At 39.1% G+C, this 21,068-nt stretch overlaps 1 protein-coding gene across 3 annotated transcripts in view; it reads left to right on the top strand.

Moving 5' to 3' along the window:
- Positions 1-21,068, top strand: part of TOX (thymocyte selection associated high mobility group box) — a 291,825-nt gene that overhangs the window by 258,637 nt on the left and 12,120 nt on the right. For all 3 annotated transcript variants that reach the window (XM_032421863.1, XM_032421865.1, XM_032421864.1), the window contains one exon: positions 10,676-10,756. In XM_032421863.1, the coding sequence (XP_032277754.1) occupies positions 10,676-10,756 (81 nt within the window). The remainder of the gene's footprint in view (positions 1-10,675; positions 10,757-21,068) is intronic.

Below are 21,068 nucleotides of genomic sequence, written 5' to 3'. Positions count from 1 at the left end.
TCAGATTTAAGGGTTTCTACCCTTAGCCATTCCCTAAAGACCACTGGAGCATGTTATTCAATCCCACATATACCGTATTTCTAGGCTGTGTTAAATGGGACCAGATGCCTGGTTATTTTCTTCTGGTGTGGATTGCCATGATGCGAGGACCATGCTGAGGGGGGCCATGTGGAGCACTCTGCATCTCAGCCACAGCAGAAGCAGTCCAGAACGTCTTGAGGAGGATGGGAATCATGGAGACAGAGCCAAGATTTCAGTACATAGATGTAGCCCACCTCAACGAAGAAGCAATATTGATCCATATTTCTAAACCCGGGACTAAATTGCCATTGTCGCCATCTAGAATGTCATTGTCAAAAAGAAAAAAAGAAATAGACAAGCATCATCACTAAGTTATAGTCATTGAAATGATTATATAGACGCAGCTTTAGCTGCTGCAGGATACCAAATGGTAAAATGATGTAGTAGTCTCACAGCTGATTCTTGATAGAGACCTTTACCTTTCCTCATCAGGTCCAGGGAAGTATGTAAGAAACAGAAGGTCTCAAAGATATGTACATCTAGAAGGACCTCTATATTGTGAATATTGATCAACATCTAAATATATACAGTTTCTTACTCTTTTAAGAATACTTTCCACATGATTTCTCTCATTTGGTCAGCTGAATACTCATAGATACTTTTATCTAAATTTTGTAGATTTTGAAATAGAGCCAGATAGTTAGCTTTACTCATGTCATTCAACGAGTGTTTGTTGAGCATTTTCTGTGTGCCCCAGGCACTGTTCTAGACACTGGAGATCTAGCAGAGAACAAAACAGACTCCCTCATTCTGTTGAATGGTTTGTCTAAGATTACTTGGCTGCTACATGGAATTACTGTGACTAGAACTTACCACTCTGTGAAATCAATTACGGTGGAAATAGTAGAACTGGTTGCTAAGGAACATAGAACCCAAACCCCCACCCCAGTTCTCCCCAAGCCTTCTTTTCTGTAAGCCAAAGCTACCTTTGACAGTCTGAAATCTGCACACATTTTCTTACGTCCCTTTCAAGATTGCCGGTCCAGAGATGGTTTCATAGGAAAGCACAGGCCTACCATGTGGAGCACCGTGTTGCAAGAGTCATCCTCCAGGACAGAAGACACACCACGGAAGCATTCTCTGTGCACTCAATTAAAATATCCATCTCACTAGTAATAGGGTAGCTGACATTGTGTTTTGTGCTTCTATTGAAAACCTAATATAGTTGTTTCAGGATTTTAGAGCCCATTTCTGTCCTACCACAGATGAGTTTGCTCTCACACTCCCAAAGCTGAGGTGTGGTCCCCAGGTGATGCTGGACATTCACGGTGGGATTCTACAGTAACTTCACTCTTCCACTCAGTAGAGCATTACCGAATGAGAAACTAGCTGCGTATAGACCAGAAATCCCAACCTTATCCTTGTTCCAGATTTCATAACCATAATGCCTCCCGGTTCCACCCCTGATGCCACACGCCAGGACATACCCCTCTCTCTACTTCAATCACCACTGTGTGTATTCTTAGTTAGGCACCAAGCTTCAATACTATAAACTCTTTTGCTTGGTGAGATAAAATTTCCCAGAGAAGACATTCAGAAAGTGATTTCTCTCCCTAGGGGTTCTGTGCAGCAAGTCTCATTCATCAGAGGACGTAGTGATTCCCCTCTGAAGACTCAGCCCTCCCCTCTACCCAAGACTCAGCAACTAAGCTGGGCGTGGTGTTCCAAGGCTCGTATGTTGCTGCTTTAGCTTCCACTTTTCCGACAGTTTTATTCCACAAATTTCACTCGTCTGACTCCTCTCCTCTATCTCCCTGACCCCAGATACCTTTTCCTAATTATTTCCCACATTCGCTAGAGGAACCGGTGTGGTTTTAAGACCAGTGGTTTAAAAGGGGGAGGTGTACAAAGGCCTTCCTTAGCCCAGGATCGGTCCTTCACGTTATCGACGTTAAAAGTCAGTGTCTACACCCATGTCTCCGGTGGAAAGAATAATATTCATGTGATGAAAATCAGGTAGTTCCTCAAGGCAGCAAATATAGTGCTGCAGGTGGTTCCCACTAATTCTATTATAATAAGGCCGTTTATTTTTATTACAGCAAGAGGGGAAACATTAAGATAATATTCCACATTCTTTTTGTGTGACCATATAAAGTATTTACAGACCCAAAGAATATGAGATTCACTGTTCTCAACTGTCATGTTAAAAAGGAAAATTACTCCCAGTCTCCCATACTGCCTTTCAAATTGGGGCCGATCCTTTCTAATGCAGAGAGGATCATAGTTATGATGTAACATTCAAGGATTTCTAATTGTATACGTGTGATGACAAATGTTTTTCCTCTTTCTCTTGTGCATTTTATTTCCAATTTACTAAGTAACTCGTAACGAGTCTGCCTTTAGGTTCTGTCTTAAGAGAAACAGTTGGGGTCTGGGGGAAGAATTTGTTTTACAAACGAATGGTGAAATTCTCTCACAGCTGGCCTGTAGAACTCACTGGATATTACAAAGCAATTTCGTGATCAGAACCCAGGTGTTAAAAAGTTATGCCGAGATTGTTTGGGGAAATACCTTAGTAAACATAACCATCTTTTTCTCTTATTAAAAAAAATTAATATTTTTAAAATGGAGTACCATTACCAAATCAAGATATTGGGAGCAGAGTGAGTCACTCTAAAGTGCTTTATGCTCCTTTGACTTAGCAGGGGTTCAACCTAGCTCATCCTTCCCTCTTACAAGATGATCTTGCTTACTAAAGACAGTGAGGCCGAAGATTATGCGGAAAAGTATGGTCCGTTCCGTGCAGAGGTTGCAGGCCCATCCCGGGGACAAGCAGAGAGAGGGTCAAATGAATGAAATCAGACACTGTGCTTACGAAAGGGAGCATACTGCATCAGATGGGCCGCAGCTCGGCTGCTCGGTGGCCGTGTTTCTCCCAGTGTTTGCAAGAATTGCCAGCAATCGCAAACATGCCTGCCTAGAATGCACATTTGGGCATCAAGAGAATTTTAGCAAAATATCCCAAAGTGTTATGATGGTGTATTACCACCTGTTCTTTCCCTTTATGTTGACTCATTGTGCCAACATAATATAGGATCTCTGTTTCGAACTTAAATTAATTGTATTTTCTCCTCATTTAATATTCAAATTTGGGAGCGCACATCCTGCCATGTATTTTTAAAGGAATGTTGCTGGAGCAGATTAGAGGCAGACCATTAAACTCCAAAATTTAGGCGTGTTCCGAGAGCCCCACGTGATGTCATTGGCATTGTGTAGGCAGCTGGTTTGGGTAGAAGCTAGGATTTCACGTGCCACGATTGTTTCAAAAATCCTGTTGTCGTAATAGCCCACAATTATGAACAGCTACAAATATAAACACAAACCGGGGGAAAATGGACAAAATTATTGATGATTTATTAGGGGCTCTGAAAATTACAATATTTAAGGAAAAACAGCCATTAGTGAGATTACAATTGAATGCTTTCTTGACAGCCAGAGGGCACATGACTAATAGAGCTGCTGTGTGTTTATATCACATGCTTCCTCATTGCGGAGGATAGGCGGGCATGAGAAGCCACTGCAGAAGGGCAGATCTTTATTTTCAGAGTCCATGGTGAGGGAGCAACTGTATGTACTTTGGTTTCTGTGAAGAATCTCTCAAAGAAGAAAAACTAAAAGGAAGCTGAAAGAAGCGATAAAAATCCTCCAGGAACACAAGACCTCCCTTAGGAATCATTCCTACCAAAGCCACTGAACAAACTTCACATGTCAGATATCTCCCCATTTTAATATTTTGGAAGATGGTGCTGAATCTGGAAGGAAGGAGGATTGTGTTTGGGATTCCAACCAGAGGTTTTAAATGCTAATGAATCGTAAGACAATGGAGAGCCCATTGCAGAAGCATACTAAGTCGTTCAGAAGGCACCAGATGGAGAAAGGGAAATAAAACATAAGTATTGCTGTGATGTTGGTCTTTGCTACTTATCTTGCACTGACTGGAACCTACAGAGAGTGAAAAATAATAACTTAACAATATCACGCCCTTTATATTAGGCTCCTTGGAGTTTCAGCAACCCTCAGCATCTTTTTTATGAGGTTTCAGCTAAATTTCTTGTCTATCCCTGTTATTTCTGAATTCTCTGATTCTGGTCACCGAAGTATAAGATCTGGGTCCACAGTGACAATAGCGAACAAATCAAACCCTACTAAATTAAAGAGTCCATCCAGCTTTAAAGCCGAAGCGATTGGTCCAAGGAACTATAAAAGGGTTCTTGGGTCCTTTTTAGCCACGGAAAGGCAGCTCTTAAGTGGAAAAGGAAAGTCACCTTAAATCAGAACCAGATGTAAATTACTAAATGAACCTTAAGTTTCCAATTGGAGACACAGTTGGGCTGTAATACATTTAGCAAATTACAAACAAAATGTTCTTGTTTACATTACATTAAATGGCTTTAAAGCTTCAGCCAAAGAGCTAAATAAACATGCTGTTATGCTAAAAATGGAGTGGAAGGCCTGTTCGGAGTTTGAGTATATTCAGGAGAAACGGCAGCCCACGGTGCCGGGGGAGTATATTTTTATAAACGTTCGTCCTGTCGTGCATGGAAGAGGAGAGTAGATTTACCTCCAGATCCAGAGCCTAATGAGCAGATCTCACTTGCAGGGAAACTGTTTGAATACTGTAACATATGCCTTCTTTCAGGATGCATAATTCATATCCAAGGATATTAGCCATAGCAGCTCAGCTCAATAGCAACACCTCATTATTTTATCCCTCAGTATTTATTCCTATGTTTGACGCCTCATGAAATTACTGTTAATGTGTTTATATAAGGGCAGATCTGACACAAGTGGCAAGAATGTAATTTCCTACTCATTCTTTCCTGCTGCTGTGTCCTCTTCCCTTGGTAGAAGTGGCAAGTGTAAATAGTTAATTTGCTTCAATTATGAGCCTGTCCTGCTAAATTAGAAGCAGCAGGGATATGAAGAGCCAGAATTATACTTATGAGGCAGCTGACAAATCCTCTGAGCCCATGGAATCAAATCATTTACTCCTCATTGGTGCTCAAACACCCACTAGAGAAGTGCGGCCGGGGATCCCCCCTCCTTATCTTCCGATAAAATTTGGATTTTACGTCAACAATACTTAAGGTTAACTAAAATCCTGTTGCACTGTAACATTCACACATGTGTTTATCTTAGCCATTTCCTTATGAACAGTATGCGCGTTTCCTTTTTTTTTTTTTTTTTCCAACCGGCAGTGAAAAATGTGAAACAATGGTTCATGTATAAACTGTAGAATATAAGAAAAGTTTAATTCCTAAAAATGTGCAACTGAGCAATTAATTTTAATAATTTTCTTAGATGAAATGGTGAGGCTTTTTTAGTTCTAAAATGCAGGTATGGATGTATCCATAGAACTGTTGGCACATAATGGGATTATTGCATGCGGGAGTAAACCAATGTAGGACACATGTAGAAATATCCTAGGCTCATATACGGTGGAAGCAGACATTTCACTTGGAAGTTTCCATGACACTGATGGAGAGAGAATTTGAAGAAAATACTCCTTCAAGCCAGTTGTGCTTTACGTATTATCGGTGGAAATATTTGAAGCGGGTGGGTTGTATATCTATATATCCAATCCTCTATCTCCATTGGTGTGCATTTTAACGTAGAAGACGCAATTGAGAACTTCATCATGCGCGCTGCGCGCCCATGCTTATACTCACAAAAGGAGAAATCTGGCCCTCCAGATTCTACACTCAATCGCACGTATTTCCTGAGCACCTACTGTGTACCAAGCATGGCCCTGTTTGCTGGGCTTCATCTGTAGACAGTGCTGGTGGGTGTCGGAGACACTCATCAAGGGGAGTTCTCCTGCAGCTAGGAGGAGCCATTGAGTCAACGAAGGTGGAAATAGGATACCAGATGGTTCACCACATGGTTTTGCTCTATGTGTTGCAGGATATTGGGTAAAATAACTATCCATTTTAGTCCGTGTTTTCTTATCTGTAAAATGAGAGTACTGATACCATTACAACCTTCTTGTTGAAAGAATTAAAAACCGTAGATAGAGATAGAGTCTGCCACACACACAAAATGCACGCAACAGAGGCATGTTTTTAATGCCTTTTTTGATTCTGTAACTTCAGTTTCTCCCATCACAGCAGGCTCAGAGAGGGCACTCAATATATTGTTAAGTGTGATTGAATGACATCATGCTTCCAGCCACCCTCATTTAATAAATCAACACATATATTTTGTAGCCTTTTTTTTTTTAGACAAAGAGCTTGCCTACCCTTCCATAAGCAGGTTGCACCATTATTGTGTCGACCATTTAGAGGGATCAGATGGTCAGCAAAAGAATTGATAGCAAGATTTTTGTCACATCGTATAATATTTTCAGTCCTCTGAATACCACTTTATAAATGTCTTTGAGCTGCGGAATGCTTAAGAAAACGCTGAGCAAGTTACACATGATGGAAATTTAACCACATTTAAGTACTAAGTTCTATATAAAATACAGATGCACTTGCTCTAGCTGTCCTAAATAATAACAGCATTGAAAGAAGCTGCAAACGTTAATTTCTAAAGGATACAGCAGGGAATTGTGATTAAATTATTATTTCTTATACATAACTGTACTTCTAAGCATTTTCTATAAATATGAACTTGTAGTGGGGACAAAAAAAAAAAACAAAAAAACCCTACATTTGAAGTCAACCAAAAGGAAAAATGCCTTTTAGGTTTTTTTTATAGTGTTTGAATAGAATACAGAATTGGAAGAATTATACATTTTTTTTTCTTATTATTACTGCAAAGACTTGGTTGAAATAAACTACGACTATAGAGATTAACTAAGGGCCAGGGCAGAAAAGAAGGAAGGAAGAAGGAATTAAATGGTATTTATAAGATTTTCCTTTTTTGTATGAGTTAGATGGATTGTTTGTTTGGGGAAGAAGCAGAAAGTAGAAAAGGAAAATGACAGATTATATTAGCCTTTTTTTCTATTTGAGTTTATCATATTCATTGATATTGAACTGCTGATTTTAATTAGGGATTAACAGCCTAGGAAAACATGTGTCCGTGCTGGTATTTAGTGCATTTCCAAAATGATTCAGTGAATCACTAGATTATATGAACAGGATTTGGATTCTCTAGAATTGCTATTTGATGTCGATCTACGTATGTTTTAGATTAGCCATTATATATGTTTTAGTTTAACCACTAAGATGCAGTCCTTAGATAGGATATGGTAGCTTTCTTAGAATAACAAACCACAGCATATAACTAAGTTAGGACAGGATGAATTCAAAAGTGTTTGGATGAGCTGGGGAAAATGATAAATGATGTATTATGATTTTTAAATCCTCATCTGGCCAACTTTGCACTTTATTTCAAACAGCTGTAGACCATTTGGAAGCCATTTTGTAGCTTGGCCGAGTACTAATATTTACTGTATGAACCACATATCTTTAAAATATTTGTCTTTCCCTGAGGGAGAGAGACCGTTTCTTTCCCAAACTTAACTTTGACATAAATCAGACCCATCCTCCTAGGTTAGAAGGTTTGATCATTACAGAGCTTGTTCCTAGCCAAACACCGTCGCCATCATCTTCGGTTTCTGCAAGTAGGAGACCTTCTCCATCCGTGAATAGAGGCTTTGGAACATTTTTGAGGAACTCTTTACTGATGGTTTTTAAATAGCTGTCCTAAAGTCAGGGTTTCCCACTTCACCTGAATGTGGAATTCTTACATGGTTTTATCACTCTCTCAAACATTTGAGTTCTTGCCCTCTTCAGACATATCCATCAACTACAGAATTCAGAAAGCATCCATGTGCAATCTTAGAAGGTAGCATGAGAAAGACATACAGGGTATATAATAACGGGAGCCATTAGGTAGTTCTCAAAGGTGAAGGTTCTAAATTACCATCAGGGAAACCACCTCAGATTTTAATTTCGCTCTGGGCTACTCCCCTTTAACCGCAATTACAGAAATATACCTCCTGAAGTGACCACCCTTTGAATCCTCCTTCTGAACATCTGCAGCTATGCAAGAAAGAGCAGACCCATCGATCCACATAATATGACATGATGAGTTTACTCTTTTCTAAAGTGGTATGTAGGCACTTTTGTGATGATCCCACATAGTCAATCATCAATAGGCAATAGGGAGCCATTTCTAGAAAACAGGGCACTCTGAATGCTAGTCAGGTATCCTGTAACCACATCGATCCCAGAGTGAAACCAGGGGGCACATATCCAAGCCCAAAACCTATTGAGTTGGCCACCTTTCTCCAGTGGTTGTTAATCAACGAATTTCAGGAAAGTTAACACTTTGTGTGATGTTAACTCCTGAGAGTCCCGCAAAGGCACAGCACTGAGGTAACACTGTTGCTGTTTCAGTGGAAACCAAAGGCAAGAAAGATGGCAGATGCTCTAATCAGGCCATTTAACAACACCATCTTATCTACGGCTACTTAGAAAACGATGCTTTTGGTCAACGCTATAGGCCAAAGACTGCTATATTTGCCTTTGGAAGTCAAATGAACCCTCTTTAGCTGACTGGGGGTCACTTGGAGTAGCGTATTAATAAAAACATGTTGGAAATGTTTTGAGTATACAGATGCATATTACCATCGAGGGTATATTTACTAAGTATTTGCTGCAAAGTCCTGAATAGCATCTCTCTCTGTGTGTGGAGAAAACCCTCTCAAAAACAGTTTTAAGGTATTAAAAGTAAATGTAAACATTGTCAGCCTAAGATCATTACTTATAAATCATGTCTTGGAGAAGAGGTTGAAGGGAAAACTATAAACAGCAATCTGTCTCTCAAGAAAAAAAATAAATCAATAAAAAGCAGGAGAGCTCTGTGTTTCTGACTGTGGCTGAACCAAGGCATCTACTATACACACAGACCATACTATTCAAAGGCATTTGTTGTAGGCTGACATTTGTTTGTTTTCACGTGTGCATTTCCGAAAAAAAGAATCTGAATTTGACTTCCAATAATTAGCTCAGTGAATTCAGAATACTCTTGTACTCGAACCAAGGAATTTATTGGCTTTTTTACTAATAAACTTGTTTTAAGTTTCTTTGGTTTTATATTCAGTAAAGATGACACAATGGTTATATGATGATATTGCATGAATTCTTAATTGTCTTATGGTGATTGCCTTTTATTTTACCAAAATGTAGAAGTCTAGGCTAAAGATCTCCCAATAGGAAAACAATTAACACATTCATTTTATAGGGTCTTTTATCATTTTGTTGACAAGTTTAGTCATTTGTTTACCTTAAGTGAAATGTTCTGCTTTAACTAATATATTCATGAGTAAATAATATCTCTCACATCTTGAATTTTGCAGTTGGAGACTGGGCTCAGCAAACCACCTTTGGCATTAGAAACCATAAATTGACCTCTGCTGCTGACTTGGGCAGATATTTGGTCTTTAGACATAATTTATATTTAACGACTCTGACTAATTCTAAAGCCACTTTTCAATACTGATCTGTGTCTGTTTTTGAGCTCAGCATTACAAAATATTAGCCAAGCCTCATTCCCTGCTATAAAATTCAAGATGTGGGGAATTTAAAAATAGTTCTATTGATGAAAATACATTTCCATTTACACAGTAAATGGTGAAAAATATTTTATTCTTTAGGGCTGATTTCAAAAGATTGCCAAAAACAGACTCGAAAGCCTTGAAAGAATCAACTTAATGGCAGCCGACAACCATGTGTGTTCACTTTGCTAATCTTTCATTTTCGACTCTAATGACTCCTTTCTGTTTAACTTAGCGATGTGACCTTTAGCATACCAGCAAGTCATTTTTCAGTACTTTTGCTCCATTTAGGATGATTTTACTTTTATTTTCAAGATGATTCCCTCTGAAAGATGAAAAGCTTCTGTAAAATGAAATTCATTTCAGAACATTTGTACCTCTTTACAATGAGGTGTGCACAGATCCATGTCATCCAATGTCTTCGTTGGAAAGGGCATGACCAGAGCAGGCTACACGGCATGGCGTGCATTGCAGTCCTCGGCCACTCAGCATCCCCATTCCACTCCCCAAATGTGTCTTTGACCGCCATAGCCGGTTCCTGAGTCTTTGAAAATGGAACTTCAAGGCTCAAAAGGTTAAAATAGTGATGAACCTGCAAACTTTGTAACTGTTCCCTTTGATTTACTTTTCGAACGTAATTGGTCATCTTTGAATTCTGTCCTTGTTTTTATATTTAACATGGACCATGTATACCAAGATTTTAATGCCCTGTAGAATTATCTGCCCATTATATAAATATGAATGGCTTCTTTACCCGCTTGTGGTTTCCCTGGGAACCTTCATCAATAGTATCTTTCTAAGCCAACTACCACCACTCTCAAAGTAACCCAGATAAATCCTTTCATATGCTTAATGTAAATGGAAAATTTTACTATTGTTAATCTTCTTATCTAGTCTATTGCCATACCTCTTAGAAATCTGTTTCATTAAGAAAACACAACCTTTAGGGAGATATATATTATTATATGATATAATTGCGTGTGTGTGTGTGCGTGCGCACGCACGCAATTATCATTCTGCATTGTACTTCTCTGGAAACAAAAGCAGATGCGCTTTCTAATTTAAGATTCTTTGTTGTTGTTACAGGTCTATAAAAAGAAAACCGAGGCTGCAAAGAAGGAGTACCTGAAGCAACTAGCCGCATACAGAGCCAGCCTTGTATCCAAGGTAACGTGCAACTGTGCAGTACCAGGATGGAGTGTGGCCATCTTATTAGAGCCTACAATGGTCATTTAAAAGCATAAAAGATCACTTTAGCGTTTCTGCACTATCTTCTTTGTTGAAAAAGAAAAAGCAAATCTTAAACAAGGCTATATGTTATGGAAATATTTGTTCATACCTGAAGTCCAGAGTGGCATCCTCTGGGGCCTTCTGTGAAATATTGTCCACCTGTAGAATATTGGTTTTATGGGTTAATCACAGCACGTTCTTAATCCTGAGCCAACATTCTATTTCTCCATATCCTTCCTTAAACTGCCCCCTGTCCCACGCCCCATCCCGTTGGCCTTTAGCTGAGGAGAAGCCAACTGACTGAAATTCGAGCCTCATTATAGCAGCATTAGGATGTAAGCCTGCCCCCCCCCCAAATAAAATCACAGCATTTCATTTGAAATGAAAACACCACTTAAAAATATTTTAGGCTTTAGAATATCTTAAACACTAGTCCTTTCTGTGATAAATACTCAAGAGTTGACTCTCTTTGGTCTCAGATTATTAAAGATATAGTTCCCTTTATAGATTGCTCAGGGAGGTGACCTCAGAGAGACAGAGCTGAATCTGTAAGTACTTGACAGGATGTCCTATCAAGTCCAAATTTGACTATTCTTGGCTCAGAGTGGCTTTGGGCTCTGGACTTCATTCCATTCACCCACGAAAACTGTTTCCTCTTTCATCCACAAATATCCATTCCCCTTCCAACAACCCTAAAGTAATTCTATAAATGAGTTTTCTATCAGGGAAAATATACACTGAATATATTGATGTAGAAAACAAAAGAGAACACAAAATACAAATGCATGAGAAATTTCGTTTCACTCTTGGTCTAATGCAACTTTATGTTCCACTTCTAAGGTATGACATAGTGGGGAAATTTACTATTTATTATTTAACCTTAAAATTTCCAGCTCTCCTGTACTATCTCACTAGAGATCTCACTTTCTAGTTTATCTCACTCCTTTGGAAAATATTTTTCTTTTCTGCTGATACCATCTCCCATTTCTGTATATTTACAGAATTCACAGAATGTGTGTGAAATTTTAACCAAAAAATGAGGTACAAAATATTAGATCCAATAGCAAACAAACAAACAAAAAAGAGTTACAAATTACTAGATCCATCCAGCCATTGGGTTAAATAGCCATGTTGATATTATTTAGATTAATATGCCCAAATGTAAGAGGGATTTTTTTAAAAAAATGCATTTTCCTTATTTCATCTAAGATAAGTTTCTTTTTGAGCATTTTAAATAGAAGTCTAGTCAGAATGTTTTCCATACGAGAAAATCAATACATAAAGTCTCAATCCCAATACAAAGCACTGTGGTTAATGTTATGCAGATTGCCAGAATGTTATAATACTGACTAAGCCTTTACTTTCAAAACAAGTGTCCTCAGATTTGCTCTTCACTGCAACTTTTCCTACTGTTCATTCTCAGAGTTGCAACCCTCAGTATACGGCAATTTATATAAATGCTGCGAATTGCCATTTCTACATTTAAAAAACCAAGCACTTTTTTTACAGCTTACTCTGACTTTTTTTTTTCTCTCTTTGGCAGTAGGAATTTTGCTGGAACTGTTGAATGTCTATTTATGTACAACTATCTATTGTGTGTATACAAATTGAAGGAAAATTACAAATACCCTCTCCAGGTTAGAAAAATGGCCCTCTGATGTTGTACGCGAGTGGATATTTGTCCCGTACAGAACATTTACCAACCTATCTTCCTATTGTACACGGACACTTATGTAAAAAAATCCATTTCTTTTCCATTGTAAATAGTGTCAAGGAAAATAATAGCCATTCATATTCACACATACACTTTTTCAATGTTGTAGGTTTTTGTACATTATAAATTTTTTCCCTCTTATGAAAGATCTAAAGGTACAATCATAAAATGCGACATGATAATAATAGTTACAATTCCAGGTAACCACAGTGCACCAGCCAAGCTCTGTTTTCCCCCATTCACTCATTCATGTATTCATTTAGCAAGTTTCCCTGAGCATGTGGTTTGTGCTGAGCACTGTGCCAGGCTCAAAGGACACAGGGGAGAATAGGCAGATATGGTCCCTGGAGAATAGGCAGATATGCTCCCGGAATTTAAGAAGCTTTCCTTTTTGTCGGGGAGACCAATAGTGAAAATGTAAACTAATAAATGACCAAGAACTTTGAGAATCTAAGCATTCAGAAGGAAATAAAAGAAGGGATTTGATAGGATGGTCTGCAAAAGTCCTCTTCGAAGAGGTGACCTCAGAGCTGAGAGCCAAAGGAAGACAGGGAGCTTTCAAGACCCAGAGGGAGCCTAAGGGGGAGGTGACCAGGCCACAGTCAGCAAGTGTGAAGCCTCCGGAGACAGATATGTCTCCTTGAAGTCAGAGGTCAGTGTAGCTACAGCTGAGTGAAGAGAGAGAGCATGGTTTGAGGTGAAGCTGGGAAGATGGGCAAGGGCCAAATCACCAAGACCTTACAGGACACTGAAAGGAGCTGGATTTTATTCTCAGTACAGAGGGAAGCCACTGAATGGATTTCAGCAGAGGATAGATACGTGGATTTATATTTTTATTTTATTTTTTTTTTAGGTTTTATTTTATTTATTTATTTGAGAGAGAGAGAGTGGGGGAAGGGGCAGAGGGGAGGGAGAGGGACAAGCAGACCCCACACTGAGCACAGAGTCTGATGAGGGGCTCGATCTCAAGACCCTGAGACCATGAGCTGAGTGGAAACCAAGAGTTGGACGCTCAACCGACTGAGCCACCCAGGAGCCCTGGATTTATATTTTTAAAAGATTAATTTATGTGAATGTGTTCCCTCCATCCCCACGCCTTATCCCTCAAAGTGAACTTGATTATAAACATTCCACTAAAGAAGAAAAATACCACATACGTAACAAGTGCCCGAGCCCGGAGTTGACGTACACCATCCTCCATCCCTGTGCTGGGCCTTGCTGTCATGGGTCCTAACAGTGTGCTTGACCTGCTTCCTTAAAACACCTCCCGCCCCACAAGTCTGGGCAGAGCATTGACATTCTCACTTTGAAGGTCATTGTTGTCAATGAAATATTGTATTAACCAAAGCACCTTGTCTCTTTTCCTAAGTTCGTGTGGGCAAATTTTATTTACTCCTCCAGGGTTACGTATATATTTCGGTAGATATTCTCTCTGCAACGCATTCACTTCACCAAATAGGGCTTTGCGTCCCTGGACCAATAGCTCTCCCCCTTGCTAATCGGCAGCCATGTCAAGTCTGCAACTTCTCGCTGCTTCCACTCCAGGCCATGCTCTGCATCCCACCCAGGGCTGCACAACACCTGCCCCGTGTCGGGCACAAGTCTAGGTGCTGAGAACACAAAGACGAATACAGATCAAAGTAAAATGTGTCATGGCCCTTGAAAAGCTTGAAGACTCTAGTCTAAAATAAGCCGCTTCTTACGGAACATAATCAAAAATAGAAACAGCCAGTGAACATTGTCTCCACCTATGAGACTGAGTCATAGGATTAGCAATGCTCCTCTCAATTAGTGACGTTCCCACTTAAATGTACTCTGGACCATCGAATCCAGCATATTAATTCACATGACTCCAGGTCTGAATAAAATTGAAGTCTACCAAAAATAAAAACACTCAGTCATAATGAATAAATTTATTCTAACCTTCATACTTCCAAATGACAACATTGACAGATTCTCAGCAAGATACTGACTTTTTTTCCAATAATAACAAATATAAATGGTATCTTGCTATCGAGTAGCTTGCGCATCACACACTACGTGGCATTTCCCATGTATCCCTACTCATCATAACACCCCTACAAAATAAGGTTTAGCCCATTTTCTAGAAGGTCTCTAGGCAGAGAGATTAAGTGATTCACCCACAGAAATGAGAGGCTGGCAGTGGCAGACAGGGCTCAAACTCTTTGCCCTCTTGTTCAAAAGCTTATAGGCTTTTTTCTATCCTGAGTGATTGTCAAATATTTATATCTCTAAAACTACAATAAAACTATAGTTATCCCCCAACAAATTGCATGCCAACTCTTACGTATTAGACAGCTAAGAGTAAAGCTGCCCTGACTTAATTGTGGGTAGGAGGGGGAGCGGGGCAGAGTAGAGGTGTAGAGCCTTCCGAATCTCGCCCTGCCCCCATTCCCTACCCCCCACCACCAGGGGCTGACCAGAGACCCTCAGAGGAATCTGGAGCCTGCAGAGTGTTTGGGAAGCACATGCTTTTCCAGCTGTGCAGGCATGTCACCTGGTTCCACAGAGCCAGTGACAGACCCAGCCAGCAGAGGAGACCTGCTGTGCAGATACACTGGAATTGAAGGATGCAAGAATAGGAGCACAGGGTATTGCAAATACGACACCAGTCAGACCCCGGAATAACTCATTCAACTTTGGGCTCTATCATTTAAAGGGGGAAATGGAAGAAATTTCAGAAGAAAAAGTCATAAAAGTAACTGAAAGGTAAAAGGCAGTAAGGTAGTAGCTGAGAAGAGAGAATTTGAAATTCCTAAGCCTGAAAAACAAAGACTCAGGCTCGTTCAAGCCCATGACAGGATTTAGCTCCAGGACTGTGATTACCTGTGCCCCATTTTCTCTGACTCCAGAACTGGAAAAAGACGCCATTTCAAACTGGAGGAATTTGAACAGGGCATTATTAAACTCTTGAATTGGCTGGGTACACAACTTCTTTCCATGAGAATTTTAAAAGCAGGAAGCAAAGGTTTATAAATAAGAATTGGAGAAGATCTCTAAGGCATAGGGCATCAAGGAAAATCTATTAAAGGGCCCTTAAAGTGCCACCGACAATTAATTGTCCATGGCCCGTCTACAAGAACGCCCCCGATCTCATCCACAGTGCTACCAACATCACACCGAGAGAGTCCTCAGAGGGCAACAAAGTCCACAGGCCCTGGGAGCAGGTGGATCTGGGTTCAAATTCCAGGTTTCTCGCTTCCTAACTTCAATTCCTTCATGCAAATTATTCAGCTAGTTGAAGTCTCAACTTACTCATCTGTTAAACAGAGAAGACAAGAGGACCTACATCGCAGAGTTTCCATGAGGACAAAATAAAAAACCCTGTATAAACTCCATGATTCAAGATCCCGAACACAGGAAGCACTTAATAAATACCAGCTATTTATTATTATTATCATTATTATTATTATTACCATGATTATCATCAACTTTATTTTTCATGTTGTTGGTAGGTGTGCAGAGTTTGTGTGCGATAGAAAATTTAACTGGCTCATATTTTCAATTTGTCTGCCAGACTGCTTTGATATAAAGAAATTTTAAAAGTGACATTAAAATAAGAAAAACTTGCTTCATGGGTACATCCTTTTAGAAAGATGAAAAATGATCTAGATATTTAAAAAACTCATCTACACAGCTTTCCTCATTGAAATGGTCTTTATGAGTCATTAGTCAGGGGAGAGTAAGAGTAGTCCGAGGACCAGAAACATATACTATTATGAAGGCTAGAGCTCCCTGGCTTGAACACTCTATTTAAGGTCATTTTGGGTTGGGCTATTAAGTAAAGCTTAAGGATATATAGTTTTTCCATAGACTCAGGAATTCCTAGACCTAGGTCTAAATTATTATGTTGAAAATAATGTATAACTTTAAACTCGTTTCATTTTACCACATAGACCAGAATTTATATTCCCAAAATGAGTGTTGCATTCAAAGTAGTCACTTTGGGAGGCTGCAAACTTATTTTATTATTGCTCCCAGAATTCAAAAGATTTTTGAAACTCCTCTTTTAGAACTGCAGTCAGGAAAAGTTTATGAGCCACATTAGAAAATCGAATCTTGTTACATTGTTTTCACACCTCATTCTTTTCCCCAAACATCACCCAGATGTAACCCACAGACCTGGCTTCCAGTGACGATTAGCTGTTTCCCAAAATCAAATCCACCATCAAAAGACAAAGAGTTGTCTGAGGATATGTAAAACAGTGTCCCACAGGCTCTGAAGAGAATTCCAGTAGGGAAATTCCCAAATATTCCAAGTAAAAGCAGCATTATTGAAATATGCATACAGCTTCTTAGGAGTGCCAACCGGGGGTGGGGGATGCCTGGGTGGCTCAGTCAGTTAAACATCCGACTCCCGATTTTGGTTCAGGTCATGATCTTGGGTCGTGGGATTGAGTCCCAAGTCGGGCTTCGCACTCAACGGGGAGTCTGCTAGAGATTCTCTCTCTGCCCCTCCCCACTCTGAAAATAAATTAATAAATCTTTTAAAAAAATAAGAAAGTGCCAACCTGGAAGGAGGCAACAACTGAATGAATATGTTGTGGTATGTTAAATAACAGTAATCAGAGTCGTGACTTTAAGGGCACACATCAGATAAGAGACTGTTTCCACCTTGAGCTGGGGTGCCAAAATGTACAGGGGACAATGGAAGCTTTTTATAAAAATGTACAGTGGAGGACAATATTGAATCAAATTAGGAAAGTTCTCTGTTGCCATGACCAATAGTAAAGAACCACAACATTTAGTTCAATGGAAGGACAATAAACTCAAAAGAAATGATTTCTTTTGTTTGAAATAACTTATAGAATTCATGTCATGGAGAGCTATTGAGACAAATACTGGGTCTGAATTTGAAAATGGGATGGATTATTTTATGACTGTTAACATAAAATTTGCAGCTCCGTAAGCCCAGATCATGATTTAAAGATAATAAAATCTCATGCTTCAGGGTGTAAGTTAATCACCTGCAAGGACCAGGAAGAATTTTCCTTTCAGAAGTTAACAATGCACAATTGAGTAGGTGCATAAATTTTGTTTAATTTCCAGTGCATTAAGTATTGGTCAGTGCTGAAAACAAGAATCAAATTAGATGGACTATTAATCCGATTTGGTTCAACAACTCCTATACTGTTGCTTCCACTGAGTTTTATGTCTTGTGTTTATACTTTGCTATTTTAAATAACAATTGCTTTGTCAGTTTCTCACTTTTATAGCACTTATCATCCCAGAATGGGGGCATTTATACACTATTCAGTATTGTCTGCTTTATACAAAGTAAATGGGATTGAAACTATCTCAGATAATCAACAACATGGTTAATAAGAAGTATCTTAATGTTTATAGAGTTGTGTCTCTTGTGGAAGATTCTATTGAGAAGACCCAAAAGGTCTCTGTTCACACACACACACACACACACACATGCTCGTTTTGCTGATGGAAAACATCTTTCAGAATCAGTGGTCTAAAAGCAAATAGGAAATAGAACTCACTCAGAAACTAGTAGCAAAAACACATTCTGCCCAGGAAAATGTCAGATTCAGGGGTAGATTTTCAGTTGTGTATACAGTGGTAAAATCACATTTACCAGGTGACCTTCCCAAAGCACACACCACTAACGAAAAGTAGGTAGTGTATTTGAAAATAGAAGCAAATTTAAATTACTTAGTTTGTATGAGAAAGCAGTTTTAATTTATGAATGGTAGGTATAGAGATCTTCATAAACAATCTAATTGATTTGCAAAATTGTAGCCTTGCTTTCATAGTTTAATTAGAAGAAAGTGACAGAGTAGATTAAATTTATGATTTCTTCATATTCCCACTTAATCAGATTATGAATTCATGGCACTTTGCTATGGAAAATGAACTTATTCTACCTATCTTCCAAAGAAATAAAATATTTCTGTAATTAATAGGCAGTTTGTTGTATTAGTCTGATTAAGAATTAACCAGAAGTGAAACTAGAAGCAGATTTTTTTCACCATCTAAATGAGTGGACCTTCACATAAAGATACAAATTCTTAAAATACAGGTGAAACACAGTAAGCTTCCTTGCAGCCTGCCATCCACCCCAGATCCAGTGGGGAGTAAAGGGCAGAGTACCTAACCAAAGGACAGAGGGTTATAATTTCTCATCACTTCTGGAAAGGTACGGTTCATACTGACAGCAGACAAGAGAGTGGAAAAGACCAATCTGATATTCTGTGGGTTTTCAAAGATTTCAGATCTTTCCTCACCCCTTGGGAAGAGGAATGGCATATTTTGTCAGGAGTCTCAGCAAGGGAAACAGTGACAGCATGGAGTCTTGGTCAAGAACAGTCATTCGGTCATTCAACAAATGTATTTGTGTTCTCTATGTCCTGTCACTATGCCAGATGCATGAGACACAGATATTCAACTTCTTACCATAACAGAGATCCTTTCCTTGATGATGCAGGACATTGTCATCAAGAGAGACGTCAGAGAGCGAGCCTCTGTTGGTGTGCCTGTCATGTATGGGCACATAGCTAGACACTGGACACATTATCCATCATGTCACATTCAACAATTTAGAAAGTAAAGGGAAAACATGTAACTTCCCAAAAGTCTTCCTCCCTTCATATTAAAAATTATGTTTCGAGTGTTGTCTAACTCAACATTTTTGGAAATCTATTTAATTTGTTTGCCAATAGTCCTTCTAGGGATTAAAAGTACTAGTTAAAAATAGGTTTAGCATTACTGATATTTACATGCCTTAGTGTGGAGAAGATAAAAGACAAACAAATGGCTGGATAGACAAAATGTTTTGTGTAATTACCATGAGAAAATAGTCTTCATGAGGCTGGCAAGAAGTATCTCAAATTAGGCTGGAATCTATTTTTATGTACCTATGTCTCTATATCTCCCATCTGTGAAACAATCTTTCTATCATCTCTCTAAACGGTGGGCCGCATGCTATTATTCAAAAGGTGGAATCAGAAGAATTTGGTTCATTGTTTCTTTTGAATTCACCATTGAAGATAACCATTACCATGTACATGCCTTAGCTCTTCTAGGCTGAAATTGGGAAGCCACCGGCTTCCTAATTCCTTCAAGAAATTGTGTCACTGTCCTTAGCCTAGAATATGAAATTCACTATGTGGATAGTTTTCCAAGAAACATGAAACTATAGATTAGTGTAATATTACACCTGGATTGTGTAATTTAAGTATGCAACTCGAGGCAACAAAAATTAGCTTATTTCAGGCAAGAAATGACTATTTAAATTGAAGTGTAGTTCTATTTGCCATTTTAAATATGTATGTGTAATTTATTAGTTCTTCTGAACCAATGCTTTCCGTTGAAGATGATTCTCATGAAATGACCCATTGAGAGAAGGTTTCTGTGGTTCTCAGTTGGAGATTCACAACACACATTAGCCTACTGAAGGCTCCGAGACGGCACTGACTTGTTTCCCTACACACTTTATCCTGGAACCTTGTTTTTTATACGATATTTATTTTTCCACACATCCCCCGCAGTACAATCTGGAACTGCGTGTGTCAGGGGGGTGAAGTGGGTGTTGTCCCTAGAAAGGCTTGCAGGACTGGCTGCGGGCCCCCGGAGCCGGCCCCACTGCAGGCCAAGCGTCTGGACTCACCAGGATTTGGCATTTCTATTTCTACATGTGGCCTAAGTCTATTTCTCGAAGGTTGTTCAGTTGGACAAATGTATTTATTTAATTACATGGCTGCAGTTCCCGGGACGATTGTATGATTATGTCTGAGCAACATGTCATATGTGCCTATGTGCATTTTGTTTATGCATACACACGTTCAGGTTATCTAACTATACTCTGGAGATACTGTGTTACTTGGTGACGAGGTGATTATTGGCTCGAGAAATAAAAATGAAAACATTTTCCCATCCACATATTTCAGAGCTTTGATAGTATGGGTGATGGGAGTGATTTTTCTTCTATTTAAATTAAAAACATCTATAAAGCAAGAAATGAAGATGCACTCACGTGGAATAAATTTTATAGATATCTATCGTGTGTAACAGTTCTGTTCCTGCAGGGAGTTGATGTGGTATGTGACTAAGTATGAAATTAGCCCTTCTGTGGCAGGCTAAGGAGGAGGCGGTAAACACAATGAAACGCTTTCCCAGATGACTTCACTACACGGACACACAATAAACACATAATCTTCTTGGCATATATGGAACGAGTTTTGAAGTGTATCACTGGAGTACATGCTATTCTGATGTAGGACTAGTCACTGTTTACACAGCCTGAATTAACCCATTTGACCTTTTCCTGGAATTGTTCACTACTCTGCACATCAACAATAAGAATTTTTAAGTAGAAGCAAAAAACAAAAAAAATCTGCTTAAGTTTCTTTTTTTTTTTTTAATTGAAAGCACCATTTAAGTCCTGCATTTCACCGAGCTTCTTTCTCCTAAAGCCATCCCTTGAAAATGTGTGTGAACAATTTCTGACATTTTTAATATTCATACAGGAGACAGGGAGTCTGAATGTCGGTTCCTATTTCATAA

Source organism: Phoca vitulina, unplaced genomic scaffold (genome assembly GCF_004348235.1).
Source record: "Phoca vitulina isolate PV1807 unplaced genomic scaffold, GSC_HSeal_1.0 scaffold25, whole genome shotgun sequence".
Lineage (NCBI taxonomy): Eukaryota > Metazoa > Chordata > Mammalia > Carnivora > Phocidae > Phoca > Phoca vitulina.
The sequence above is the reverse complement of the archived record's forward strand: the minus strand, read 5'-3'. Positions and strand labels throughout refer to the sequence as shown.